The 14,058-nt window shown below is 50.1% G+C and overlaps 3 protein-coding genes across 3 annotated transcripts; 1 reads left to right on the top strand and 2 right to left on the bottom strand.

The window, feature by feature from the left end:
* Window positions 1–2,563: 2,563 nt before the first annotated feature.
* CC1G_15418 (hypothetical protein) lies at window positions 2,564–2,943 on the top strand (the record flags this gene model as incomplete). The annotated part of the gene is made up of 2 exons (XM_002910095.1): window positions 2,564–2,705; window positions 2,798–2,943. The coding sequence occupies 2 exons, from the start codon at window positions 2,564–2,566 to the stop codon at window positions 2,941–2,943; spliced, it is 288 nt and encodes a 95-aa protein (XP_002910141.1).
* A 2,371-nt stretch (window positions 2,944–5,314) lies between these two features.
* CC1G_15417 (glycyl-tRNA synthetase) lies at window positions 5,315–9,406 on the bottom strand (the record flags this gene model as incomplete). Its single annotated transcript, XM_002910094.1, has 14 exons — window positions 5,315–5,456; window positions 5,575–5,602; window positions 5,801–5,923; window positions 5,993–6,086; window positions 6,146–6,255; window positions 6,308–6,396; window positions 6,450–6,607; window positions 7,347–7,484; window positions 7,543–7,666; window positions 7,841–7,877; window positions 7,949–7,992; window positions 8,075–8,802; window positions 8,860–9,248; window positions 9,301–9,406. The coding sequence occupies 14 exons, from the start codon at window positions 9,404–9,406 to the stop codon at window positions 5,315–5,317; spliced, it is 2,310 nt and encodes a 769-aa protein (XP_002910140.1).
* Window positions 9,407–11,464: 2,058 nt separating this feature from the next.
* Window positions 11,465–13,832, bottom strand: CC1G_11592 (hypothetical protein; the record flags this gene model as incomplete). The annotated part of the gene is made up of 13 exons (XM_001834891.1): window positions 11,465–11,634; window positions 11,694–11,724; window positions 11,775–11,803; window positions 11,857–11,902; window positions 11,953–12,009; window positions 12,065–12,113; window positions 12,175–12,256; window positions 12,311–12,365; window positions 12,425–12,974; window positions 13,035–13,379; window positions 13,446–13,613; window positions 13,673–13,716; window positions 13,788–13,832. 13 exons carry the CDS (start codon window positions 13,830–13,832, stop codon window positions 11,465–11,467), a joined length of 1,671 nt encoding a protein of 556 aa, XP_001834943.1.
* Window positions 13,833–14,058: the final 226 nt, after the last annotated feature.

Raw genomic sequence — 14,058 nt, 5'->3', positions numbered from 1 at the left:
GTTGCGACGTGATTCCAATGATTTACTTAAATAATACTTTCGAGCGGGTCGGCATCCTCAAATCACTTGACCTCACTTACGAGAAGTCATCTGACGTTTCCGACACACCGACTCGTTAGCCCCAACCAACAAACTCGGCGCTGTAACCGACTGAGCTATTGAGGCAAGGTGTATGAAGGCAGCCGTGCCTTTCCCCGGATCCTAACACGTGTGGCGTTCACCTTGCAGCGAGGCAACACGCCTTGCCCTCCTTCCCCACAGAAATTACTGCCGAATCCCTGCGTTCGATTCGCCGCCTCGTCTCACCTTTTCTTTCTCGAATTTACAAGACCATCGGATCAGCTGCCGTCGCAATGCGTCGTATAAACCTCGAAAATACGCCTTTATTCCTCGGAAATTATCTCGCAGTGATTTCTTCTGCCAAGATCCGTGGATTGTCCCTAACTACCGCTCAGACGATCCTCATCCGCGTTCAAGGAAGCCTTGCGCACTTTCTTTGGAGGAAACCGGAAGCAAGGAAACCTGAAGACTGCTGGAGAACAGCTCAGAACAACTTTATCCCGCATCATATCGAGCTTACAGCACATCGCCTGAACGCAGACTGTCGTCATATCTTCTAAGCTTGTTCTTGCCTCTTGCAGGTAACTTCTCAGAAAGCGGAATGCTCAACTTTCGGCCGGGATATAGTCATCGCTGTCAGTCGCTGCTTATTTCCTTGTTTGTCGATCTTCTTGCTTCCCAAAGACTTGCCGCGAATTGTGGGGAATAATCCTTCCGTTCCGGTGGCAGGAAAAGACCTGGAGAAATTCAAGGTACTTTGCCCCATACCTGCTGGAGAATCCCCGGACTCGGTAGATTACCTTGAGAGCTTGCCCTCTGTTGCGCGGAAAAGCTATTGGGTAGTCGATATCTCTGACGCAACTACCACGCTGCTAGTTGGATCCGAGAATTGCAAATGCAATGAAGAGTAGCTCATCGGTCTTCCAAATTGGTTCATTCCTCTTCGAAAAATCTATGCTCAGATTAGAATTGGCAACGTTAACTATTGCTATAGCTAACCTTTTCGGCGATCCACTCGTAGTCAGAATCAACCTTACCTACCTACCTACCAGAATGTTCCTTCCTCCATGGTCCTGAAGCTCATCCGACGAGTGCGAACCGGCTTGTAACCTCCGGGCTCTCGGACTTCACCTTACACGGGTCGTGTTTCGTGTTACCCCGCCGCCCAGTAGTGCCTTACCCCAGGTTGCCCCAGCCAACCGTTTTCCCGTACAGTCAACTCCGAGACGCCCATCTTTGACAACCACCTCCTCCGAGAACTCGTAGTAGTCAGGAATACGTATCACTGTATAGCCATCTCTGACTCTGAGAACTTTTCCATGATACAGTCGAGTACGCATCCCACAGCTCAAAAACGGACAATCGCACCGTGTTGTCGTTTCCGCCTTCCCGAGTATTCCACCCGTGCTCAGTCCTGGCAAGTGTGTGATGAAAGATCGTAAACTACTATCATGACAGACCAAGTGGCAAACCATTGAATACACACGTCTCTAGATATCAATTCAATTGTTCTTACTCGTCCGAAGGCTACCATGTCCGAACCTAAACCGCGCGGCTTTTGCAGGCTGACACGACAATCTTCCCAATCCGGGGAGGAGTGTGGGGTAAGGGACCACCACCCATCCCAATCAAGCGCCAAGCAACTTTATGAATTTTGGTTCCGACTGCGCAGAGGCAGGAATTTAGTTCCGTCGACGATCACATCCGTGCATGCTACTCACTAACTGCGTCTTCGAAGGACGATAAAGAGGCGAACAGCAGGTTCTGTCGAATGAATTCATCTCCCTGCCAGAATCCTGGCTCTTCGATAACCATCTATTCGTGCATACATGAAACTCTTCAAAAAGTCTATGTGGCACAATCATAAGCAAGTCGACAGTCCGTTCTCGAATACGTCGGCTCGCAGCTCATCTATTTAACCACGAAGTTGTCGAATTAGGGATTGGAATACAATGTGCGGCGTCAAATAAGACTTTCGAACTATTTCCCTTGGACACCTTCGAACCCGTTGTGCCTGCATCCATCATCCCGCCCAACTGTCGGTGCGGAACATGCGTCCAAGAAGGACGAGGCCTATCCGCCCTATCGTCCTCGGCGTGGCGGTCGGGGTAGACCTGGTCATACGAGCACAATTTGAAACCTTCATCATGTCCCGTATGTATCGCGGTCCGCTACTTCGCAAGTCACGAGCAAGAACAAACATACGTACGTGGGTACGATAGCACACCGTGCAGTCCGTAACGCTGGTTGCGGCGCATCCAGCACATGACACCGCGGGTGAGACTCAGTGCCACCGAGGGTAGGTAGCGCCCATGGTCCGTCCATCACGCCAGGCAGCAGTGGCGTGCCCAAAACCACATATCTCTGCCACAAAACACATATGCAGAAAGTACCAGCTCTAAATAAGCGTTATTACTACTCTTTTGTTGCAGAAAGATAGTGCCTTTGGTGGCGGAACAGAAAATCGTCGAGAAAATGACTCAGACATATTCGCGTTGATGAGATGGCCGAGTTTCCTCGTCGTGTGACCCCTACAGGCTGGATTGCACGAACACTGGTGGATGTCAAGGCTATCGTTGTAAAGGAGGCAGAGAAGGTCTCGTCATTAGATCTAACGACCAGGCTTCTTCGATGTCAGCAAGATTGTTAGTCTCACTGTCCTTGAACATCATATGACATCCCGTAGGCACAGCGTAAAGAGAACCCAACAATCCGGCGGCTTAACTGAATTACGCAGTAGCAACGAGAGAACGAGAAGGTCATCCAAAGGGACGTTATGGGATCACATTACCCCACCCAGACCCAGACCTCGGCGACGGTGGTCACTGGTCACGAAACATAAGTGACCCGTGGATGACAATTCCCAAAAACCCACCAAAATAACAGGTCAGACAAGATCGCGCTCGAGATTTCCTTCCCGTGTCTGACTTGTATCCTGTGGATACGGTTCAGCGTGGCCAATTGGGTAAAGATCCGTCCGTCTCTATTTGTCCTAGCAGAACCACAAGGCTGCAGGGTGTATGAAGGCGGTCACATCGAGGTTGAAGTTACCGCTCCGCCGTTCTGGGGGCGCGAAGTCCATAGTAAAGTCCGCTCATCGAGACGCTTCGAGAACGCAACGGAATAACCAATTCAGGGAACGTGTGCAGGGAAATGAGTTATGAAATTACAAGCGGAGGACAACGAGTTTAATGACGTACTCACTTCGCCGTCGCTTCAATGCAGAAAGGTAATCTTGGTACCATGTCCAAAGCTTGCTCTGAGGCAGGGAGGCAGCGTCTCTGTGAAAAATAAAAAGAGGGTCCTTCCAACGACAAGAGGAAACCTTCAAACCCGAGTAGTTCGCTAGGAAAGGTAATCACCAACTGGATGCATCCTCAACTGTGAAGGGTGAACGCTGCCTTTTCCAATTCTCAGACATAAGTACAAGACACGAGGGTTCCTGCTGATAAAAGGCATCATTATCGGAAGAGGGCGGAGAGGCGAATGTGATAGCTCACCGAATGTCTTGGTGAAGAACTCTAATTGAACAGCATCCCATGCAAATCCGGAAAGCCTATTACCTCCCCGGCGAAGACGCTCGGCGACATGCCGTGAATGCATATGTTTCATCATATACGGTCACTTGAAGCTCGCCCTTCCAGTTCCCATTGAATTGAATGCTGCCAGGAATCATGAATGTGACCAACTGTGACTGGTTGACGAGGCAGCAGTGTAACGATCATGATCATGCAACGAGGGATCCTCGGTCTCGAGTCAAACACGGCGAAGAAACTACCAAGAACAGGTTCGCCTCTCCGCAGTTGATTATATTCCATGATATTCCATGCTCATGCTCATCGCGGCGACTCACAGCATTGCAAGTCCACGAGGCTGATCGCGAAGAGTCAAGTCGGACGTGACATCCCAAAAGCACATCACGACCCCGACAAGGCAAAATTCAAATCCAGACAAACGACGGGGAACTTCCAGGAGGTGAAAACTCTATCACCGTGGGTCACAACCGGAGAATATCCCAGCAGTCGGAGAGGAGAAAAGCCATCAGGATCGTTGGAGCGTCTATGGGTGACGGTAAGTTTTCCGTCATCTCGAGTGGTTTGTCAGGGTATACTGCCGCCCTTCATAGAGAGTCCGAGGTTTCTTGAATCCTGGTGTCACGAGCAAGTCGCTCATGGTGATCGTCGTATCCAGATGCGTCGAGAACAGAGTCTTCAAACAAAGCTCCATTGGTGTCAAGGTGGAGCTCATCGCGAGAAAAAGAGGCGACAGATGGTGGTTTATGTTGCGAGAACCCTCCCAGGCAGCGCCCCAAATTTAACCTTCGTAAGACGACGGGTCGAGAGAAGCGATGAGTGTTCAATGTCCCGACCACCGGCGACTTAAATAACGCTCCCATGAACGAACTTCCTCGAGGACGCTTGAGACACTGCGCCAATAAAGTGGCAGGAGGAAAAGGATGAATCATGACGCTGAAGCAGTCTCGCAAGAAGTCGCTATCTTGGCTTTGATTGTGTCTGTTTTGACACAGGCGTTTATCTTATCTTGTCCAGATCTAGCGATGACCCAGTCTGAGGGTAGTATACACACACGATGCGCACAGGTCCCACTGCTGATAACTCCCTCTAGGTCGCCCGTCAAAAACACTCGCCTTCTCTCATCGACGCCAGGGCAAATCCAAGACAGAAGCCCCATCTCAATTGAAAGACACGTCAAAAACAGAAGGAACGTTCTCAGCTTCATAAAACCTCAGAGAACGCGTGGATGACGCACGGAGTGAGTTAGAGCAACTGGAATGACAAAGTTACCATTGACAGCATTCATTCAGTCACACCACGCATGGAACAGGAATAAATTCATTATCCTGTTTCCAAGATCTTGGGTCCGCGTCAAGCCGTTATCGGAAGATAAGCGCCTAAGAAGCAACTACCCATAGGTGGGGTTGGGCCGTCACGAATTTAGCAGACAACGTATCCATCCCCGGCTCAAGAGCGTCCGCAACGATGGACGTGTTGCACTTCGAAGAGGGTGCAAATCGAAGGGTATGAGAGGTCTTGTACAAGAAAAGATAAGCACCCATAAATCCCCGCCCCCCAAGCACAAAAGGCGCGTACAAGCAAGGAAAACTCGCTTCCTGGACGAAGTGACTGATTTAGTTGATCTTTCACTCTTTAATCACTACATATTCATGATTCCTGATGTTCATTAAACTAGGAACGAGCAGCCCGACGAAATCGCTCACCCGCCGAGCAAGGATTTACTCCACTGCCTGTACACCCTCATACTTGGGAAGGCGCCTGCAAGCTTCCTCCCAATCGACAGTGCCATTCGCCAGCTCCGCGACCATCGCTGCAACAAGATCAACGTTTCCAATTCTCTGACCCATAGTATCTCGCTCCCTGTGAGTGCAAAATCCGAAATCAGTGAATAGGTCAGGTGCTATAAACAGCACAGCGCCTCATGTCTCCCTTCTTTCCCAAAAGATGGACGGAGAGGTTGAAGACAGGCGGCACTTACCGAAGAGTTACGGTCCGGTTTTGAATAGCTGTTTGATGCCATAGTCAGATATAGCAACACCAAAGGAGGTAGAACCGGCGAATGAGTAATAGCGACGGACAGTTGAGAGTAAAGGTGGGCAAGTGATGCGTGATGAGTGATGGAGATAAAACGAGCCTGCTGCGACTCGTCCGAGAAGGAGAAAGCAAAGGGGTTTCAGCAAAAGCAGGGGAGAGCGTTAACGTACACGCGAAGTCAACCGTAATGCCAAAGGGTGTACCCAATTCGTCGTTCCGTGCATACCGCTTTCCAATGGATGCGCTGGAATCGTCAACGTATGGTACCACACCGGATTTACGCATCTTAGAAGCTAAGATACGGATTCAAAAGGAACGCGGAGATCAGCATTCAGCTCAATTAAGAAAGAATTTCGACTCACCGATCTCCTCCACGAGAGGATCGAAGTCCTCGCGTGCACTCAAAGGCACAATAAACACCTTGGTTGGAGCCACGATGGGCGGTAAAGAAAGAACCTAGGTATAGGTATTAATCATTCGCTTGCCGGACCTCCTGACAGATGGTTCACTCATACCCCCCGTTGTATGTCCTGTTTACGACACGAGAAACTGTGCTCCAGCAGACAGTATAAAATGCGACCGAAACCCAGAGCTGATTCGAGAACGTGGGGAGTGAATTGGCGGACTGTGAAGCATGAGTTAATCTTCAAAGCTCGCTGTAGGACCAACAGACATACTCGATTGCTTTCGCGTCCTCCGCACAATGCTTACGAGCTCGGATGTAAGGGTGAACTCCTTGCCATCCTCGGTCTTGACTGCAACAGATCTAAGCCGGCAGTAAATCGAAGCACTAATAGGTAATCGATTGTTGCCACGCACCCACGAGTGAGGTCGCCTTTCAGCTTAACCAACCGAGACTCATCCATTGCCTCCACCGACTTCTGGAGAATAATGGCGTCCTCTCTGTAGGTCTTCCCAAGCAGACGCCTGTTCCATGTCACCGTCTCCTTTTCTGTCACGATGGCATCCTTCAATGCCTGACGAGGAGTGCGTAAAAAGTTACTTAAAAGTAACTTAAAGTAACTTATGTCCCTGCCAAAATATGTGGTACGGGCGACCTTGAACTTATTCCCACGGTACGCGAATCTAACTTACGGTGAACTTGCCAACTTATAGTACTTAGCAACTTAGACTACGTAGGTAACTTGTTGAGAAATTGCCACTATGCCTACATAACTATTCATTGGTCCCTCCATGACCAGTATATGTCAAAGAAAGCATGTAAAGTGAAGTACACTGGTCCCAGGGGGAGACGATTTTGGGGCCTATCCATCATCGTAGAACAATACCAAAGGTTCAGTTAAAAGTAAGTATCTCAGAGGTATATACGTGATCTACATGAGAAGTTGGAAGCGATGTTGCTGGGACTACTCAGAACATACCGTAAGATTCAAACAAGGATGGAAATTTCCGGGGAGTCGAGACGGGCGCTTAGGTCTGCAGAGCGTCTGTGATTCCTAGCCCGTGGGCACGGAATTGGTGTGGGGATCCCCTCTTGCATCCTAGGGGATACTTGATGTATCCCGCATAAAGTGAGTTTCCGACTATGTACGTTTTGGCTGACGCTTTTCTATAGATTACGTCCAGGATTAAAGCGACGCTCTCCCATGGGTCTATTTTCGTTTGTGTCGGTACCTCGACGACACAACTTCGACCTCTCTAGCCTTCGTTTCCATTATCGACAACATCCCAAGGTACCGGCATCACGTCACGGACCTCGACCCGACTTCGACGATTCGCGCTCGCCAGGTTAGGGGCTCTCATGTAGTGTATCATTTTGTAGTTTAGCCCCTCTGACTCGCACGTGCCGACGCAATCTCGAACTTTGCGCTCGTCTACGGTTAATGTACGAACCTAGATAATCTCCAGGAGAGGAGGATCAGCTTAATTCCTTTCCCCCACTTTGTTGCACCCTCTTCTCCCTTCGGAGAAACATCCCTTCCACTAGTACTACTTGACCTGATCGTTCGCTGTTTTCCTTTTCTGAGTCTCCTAAATCAAACCTCTTTTTACATAATTTGGATGCTCGTGATGGCCTACGAGTTGTCAGTCTTACATGATTGTCTGCGTGGTTGCATGTATAGTCGAAAGAGACAACCTTAACTCGGAGTCAAAGGGATTCAGAAGAGGCTGCCCGTGACCCTTGGTAGCAGCACGGCTTGTTCCAACTTTCATGTAATAAAGACGGTGTACACCTCTTCCCATCGTACCAGTACTGATCCTCTGCCCACTCCCGGTTGTCCCAAACTTATGTCAATAAGTTCGTAAGTTTCTTTTCCGACTCACTCGAACTTATCACGAACTTGCCATCAACTTACGGCTTTTTTTGTATGGGCCAAGCACTTTAAGCACCTTAAGTTGCCTTAAAGGTCCGTAAGTTCTTTTAAAGTTCTTTTCGCAGGGTAACTTACGGAACTTAAGGGAGCGTAAAGTACTTTTCTAACCACCCCTGACGAGCAACCAACGGTGTACCAGTTTTGGCACTGTGAAGATCCAAGTCATACGCAGCACGGTCTGCACATCCGCCACAGAGAATCCAGCCCGTGACACTGTTGTGGATTTCAACGTCCCAGTTGTCGACCGCGTAATGAGCTGTGTTGCTCCCCATACGCTGGCGAAACCGCAGGCGATCACTGTCTATGCCAATGTTGACGAGAAATTGCCAGATCCGAGCCATGAAATACCCAAGAGCCTCGTTGGCGACGAGACCACTGCAAACGGCTTCACCAACACTCGGCCTTTTCGCTTCTTGGAGTCCCACTTCCTGCATATGTCGGTCCAGAACAGCAATCTGAACGTTTTTCACTTCCATAAATCCTGGATGACTCTTGTCGTCTGGGTCCATATAATGCTCGATCTCCGCCGCCGTGAATTCGCGAACCCGAAGCAACCCACCCCGAGGAGAGATTTCGTTATGAAAAACGCGGCCAACCAATGCGGATGCAAAGGGTAGTCGGCCATTGTTGAGCTCGAGGAGGCGGTTAAAATGGAGGAATTGGCCCTGGGCCGTCTCGGGGCGCAAATAAACCCTCTGTTGGCCAGTAGACCCGATACTGGTTTTGAACATCAAGTCAAATGGTTCGGGGGATCCGACTGCATTGTCAGTGTCAGGGTTGCGGATACGGTGCTTCTTGAGAATATCGGCAAGCTCTTGCTCCCCGTAGGAGTCAAGCTAAGAAAGCAGGGTATCAGAATGCGGATTGAAGGCCAAATGCTGCGATGAGCGCACCTCACGAAGAACACCTTCATACTCTTGGGCCATATTGTCATCCAACCCTCGTGCAGTATCCGCAGAGCCGTCTTTGCCCCCGAGTTTCAAGAATGCCTTATTGAAAGGGAAGCCTTCTCGGAAGTTCACCGGGTCGGCCAATCTGGTTTCGAGAACCTCTTTGATAAGATCTTTGGCACGGAGTACAGCTCCACTCTTCGCATCCTTCACAACCCAGTCTGTAAACTGCGCAACATGGCCAGACGTCTCCAACACCGCAGCCGGAGTCAAGATGGTCGTGTCCAACTCAAACATTCCATCATGAACAACGAAGTGCTTTCTCCATTCGGAGATGATGTTGGCCTGCAGAGCGGATCCTGAAGGCCCATAATCGTAAAGGCCAGCAACACCTGACATTGTCAAGCTTCAGAGAAAGGAATACTCCAGCCACCAATGACTCACCTCCATAGATCTCAAATGCGGGAGCGTAGAAGAACCGACGATTCAACAAAGTTTCGAACTTTGCTTTATCGAACGGGTGAGCAGACTTGTTCACCGCCGTCGACATGTTGTTGAGTATTGACGAGGAGATAGACCGACGTGTTGAGGCGGAGCATTATACGTTTTGCTTCTGGCCAATTTTGAGTCATGCACAGGTTTCCACACGTATGACTCGAGTACACTCCAGACCGGATACATAGAGCATGCGGTATTGACAACGATCCTGATGAGATCAGATTGGTTCAGCAATACATTCGCAAGCACTTCAAGTTCAACACTGACTGGGCGCTTAAATCCTGGATTTTGCTCCAGGGAAGATCTTCAGGTTCACGGCACCAACGACTAAGCTACCAAAACGAATCAGCGTTACCGAGTGGACCGTGTTTGTATCTTGAACCTGTTTCAAGAAGGGTCACTGGTCATCAATGTCCCCTTATGGATGCGCCCGCCAGCTTCTGACAAGTCGATGATACCGTTTCGCGAGGTATAAAGCAGTGGGTTATCATGAGCCTTCTGCGGATCTACGCCATCACGTCCTATGTCATAAATGTCAGTGGAACGCTGATAAAACCCCCAGGCACGCAAGCGCCGAGAAGGCGAGACGGGCGAACGAGTGATAACGGGACAGAGAGTTCACCTATAAGACGATGTCTACGGAACTTCAGGTCGGATGGACAAGTATCCAAAAGGAACCAAGTCAACAAGTTCGAAAGGGTCAAAACCGATGGCGAACTGTTCAAACAAGGTAACGTTTGAAATGGGAAGGCCAAACTCACAAGCAGAATTCCGCCCAGATCGCTCGCCGACAGAGGCGTGGGTGCCAACCAGAGACAAGGCCGCCACCTACCTACTTTGGTTAGCACCGACGCAGCAATAAGACCTGATGGGACACGTACGTCAGTATGCATGAAACAGTAAAGTGACGGGGCAGACCGAGACGCAACGCACTGGTATCTTGAACCAAGGGACTAAACTTCCCGTGTGCTCAAACAATGGGTGGCTTGGAGCAAGAGCGTGCAAAAGCAAAGACTACCGCAGGTGTGTGCTCCAGTTACGCAGCGTTGAGAGAACTCCTGACTCCATGCACGATGTCTGGCCTTCACAACGACCGATATGGCTCGATGATCCAATGACGTCTGGAGCTTGCTTGGAGGACGCCAATTGCATGGGGTGGAACCAACCAGCGATAAGATAACAGGATGTCGTCATGGCCTGATGGTCTTTCACCCAATTCGCAGTGGAATAGCCCAGGCGTAAGTTGGGCATAAGACTAGGTTCCTTATCGTGCTCATCTGCGCAGCGGCCTATCTACATCGCGAGTCAGTTATGGGATAGAGAGCGAGTCCGACACAACGCACCGATAAGCTCGCCCGTGCTCTCTCCAGTTTTAGTGACACAACTTCATCCAGAAATCAGAGCTACATCCGTGCGGTACCGCTGTCTTGCTTGGAGCCCCTACAAAGGGGATTCTTGCTCCATGATAGCACCTCGATTATTTTAGAGCCTGCTTGAGATTGGCCGCGGATAGCCTGTCCTCAATGCAACATTTGGCAGAAGTAGTGTCCATGAAAAACCTAGCAGCCCCCGACGTTCTGAGTCCAGTGTGACAGTAGCCAGCGGTGTCGAGATTTCGTTCTTGTTTTACGTCAGGGCACGCAGGCAGCCAGACAGTCCAACAGGTTTGCAGCAATGATTAATGATCCTTGACTGACAGTTCCTTCCTCGTTTGGGCATTCTACCTTGAAGAGACGAGCTCAGTGCGCGGCTGAAGTCGCCAGTAGAGCTTTGAGGAAGATGTGGTTCAGGTTTCAAAATGTCAGCGACGGGTCGCAAAGCGCGTCAACACAAAATTGATCCGACCCTTTTCAAGTCCGAGCCACCCCCGGAGCCCTAGTTCGAATCCCGCCTGGTGCAATATTTTACGGCTGCTCACTGCATTGACAGAAAAAAAGAGGTCCTATTGGATGAAGTAGAAGTGCAGACATAGTAAGAGAGGTTACAGCATAAATAAATAAACCCAAGCCCAAATAAGCAAAATCGAAGCCCCGTAACAAACAAAATCCAAGCCCATACGATAAGTCCAAACCGATCAATTACCCAAAAAATAAAAGCAGAAACCAAGCCCTCAGAAAACCCCAAAAGTCGCGCTGATAGCGGGAACACCTCTCGCAACCCAGTCCTCGGGATCAATGCGATCCTGGTGCGAAGAAGAGAACAATAAGTTATTCTCAGGATGGAAAGCCCATTTCCTTGGATCTGGGGGAGGTGCGGACGTGATAGCCTTCAGTTCATTGCCTGGTACAGTACCATCAGAGAGATAGTTAGATGATTAAATAACGATTTAGCTCGCTTACGGATGATGTTCGAAGTGAAGTGATCCAGATTCTACCCAGGGACGTCAGTGAACGCTGTCAGAGCACTCGACGGGCACTGACCAAGTCATTCTTGTCGTAACCAAAGGGATCTGGAATCTCGTGTCAACTGTTGCACTTTAGGCAAAGAGGGGAGGGTCCTTACTCTCGATCTCCTCTCCAGCCACAAGAAAACCAAAGAAGATAAAGCTCTGGGAATGTGTTAGTTGCATTCAAGGAACTACATATCCTTCTTTCTTACCGCAATCGTTGTAGCTGGAATGGTGATCCATTGGAGAGGCTTCCAGATCTGAAAGGGCTGCAAAGGTTGTGATATCAATCCACGACCTAGGTCAAGCGAGGCTACTACACACCAGTGTGAGGCAGTAAATGATTGTGGTAACCCACAAATGGATAGAGTAGCTGAAAATAAATTGTCAGTAGCGATCCGGGCAGCCGACAGTCTGCATCGATCGGGACTCACGAGAAAGGAACAGGCGTTGTAAGGATACGCTCTAGCCCGGTCAAGCTGTCGACCAGCAGAGTCAAGTTGGAATGGAAATTGGCTGGTGAGAAATGAACGTCTGAGCGACTCCTCTAAGCATGTCAGGGATACGTACTATACGTAGGAACGTCACAGATCTTGCGCCTCTGAATAGCCGCGATATAAGAACTCTGCGAGAGAATTCAAGAATGAGCAAGAAGAGAGGGGAACACTCATAAAATGAACGCACCAAATACAAGGAAATCTCCAACGGCAAGTTCTGCGAAATAAGCTTATTGCGCATCTTTGCCCTAATCCTGGCCGCCTTCTTGCCTTTGACCTCCCGCCCACGTCTATTGCATAATTCGATCAACAGCGAGAAAGGGAACAGATCGAAGATGGTGTATCTTGGAGGCATCGAAGACGGAAATAGATAAGCCTCTTCATCTGCAGGCAGTACAGTCCTCAACTTGTCGGGCACCCGGAAACTGACATGGGAATTCGGAGATTTGACCGAGGTGCTCAGCAACGACCTGCGATTTCGTGCCTTGGAAGATGGCGAGACCGGACTTGGGGCATGAGCAGGGAGAGGTAACGTCGTAGCATGCCTGTCAACGCCAGTACTGGAAGGGCCACCGGCAGTACCGTTGCCTTTCTCATTGCTGAGGTCGTCCTCATCACTATCGTTGCGAGGCGAAGCCGGGTCCAAGTCGATTTGCGTGAGATCGACTTGCGACTCTGACGGGCGACCAGCGGGAAGGGCGTAGGCTGGAAGGAACTTGACAAGGTGGTACAGGTCTCTACGGGGACACATCAGTTGAATCACTTGTAGGTCATCAATGTGGACATGGCGAACGTACTGGTAGTAGATGCCATCTTCAGCTCTCAGGTAATGTTTGGTGGCAACAGCGAATGCCTCCAACAAATTGATGACAGTTTTCTTCTCTACTAGGGCCCTTGCCCTCAGTTCTTCAGTCTCTTCCGGGGTGGCGCCAACCTCATCTACAGTACGATGCCAACGGACATCAGTGCTGCTCGCAACGTAGGCGTCGTGTCCAGATTTACCAGGAACATGGAACCAAGTCAACCTCGCAAAGTTCCTACAGGCCAGAATAATGCTCGACCATAGTCGCCTTCCCTCGTTGTAGCGCTCGAATGAGGCAGTTGTCCTATACGAGATGACGAAACCAAGAACTGTACCAAGCCTAGGAAACAGGGGGTCGATCAATCGCTTCAACCTCGGAATGAATATTTGCTTCCGTTAGACTTACACAGTGAGCAAGGTGGTTTCAATGAAGAGCGCGTGGCCTTGATGGTTGAGAACGGTGATTAGAGTGGACCAAGCGCCGAAAAACAGGAGGATGTGCCAGCATCTGAAGAGCGCCGTCGCGAGCACAGCGTGGACGAACGACGAGCCGGGTCTCTCCCTTGGCGCAAACCTAGTGGGGATGCCAGGCCGTTAGCCGAGACGCGCCCAGAGAAATGAGGGAAGACGCACGGGTCAGGGACGCGGAAGCCTCTATGGGAAAACGTATCGCTCCTCTGCCCAGCAGAACACATCCGAGTCGAAGGTCAGCCAAACCTCGATTTTTGCCCACTAATAATGCACGTACCGATAAAGGAGACAAGGGCGGCGCCTCACGATTCGGACCGCTCATGAATAGACTATGTGGAAGAGAATTCGAAGTCGCGGGTGTCCAGTGAATACGCAGCGGACAAGGAGCGCAGGGACCCGCCCAAGATGAATTCAGCGCTGGAATTTGAGGCTGTGGGGGCTGCAAACGCCGTACTCCCCGTTAATAGCACTAGCCATCAAGACCATCATCCTTATCGCCGTTTCGAAGCTCCAAGTGTGCTTCTCGAGAAAGTGATCCGTCGTCCAAC

This window comes from Coprinopsis cinerea, assembly GCF_000182895.1.
Source record: "Coprinopsis cinerea okayama7#130 chromosome 12 map unlocalized cont3.12, whole genome shotgun sequence".
NCBI classification, from domain to species: Eukaryota; Fungi; Basidiomycota; class Agaricomycetes; order Agaricales; family Psathyrellaceae; genus Coprinopsis; species Coprinopsis cinerea.
This window is presented reverse-complemented; position numbering and strand designations above follow the sequence as displayed.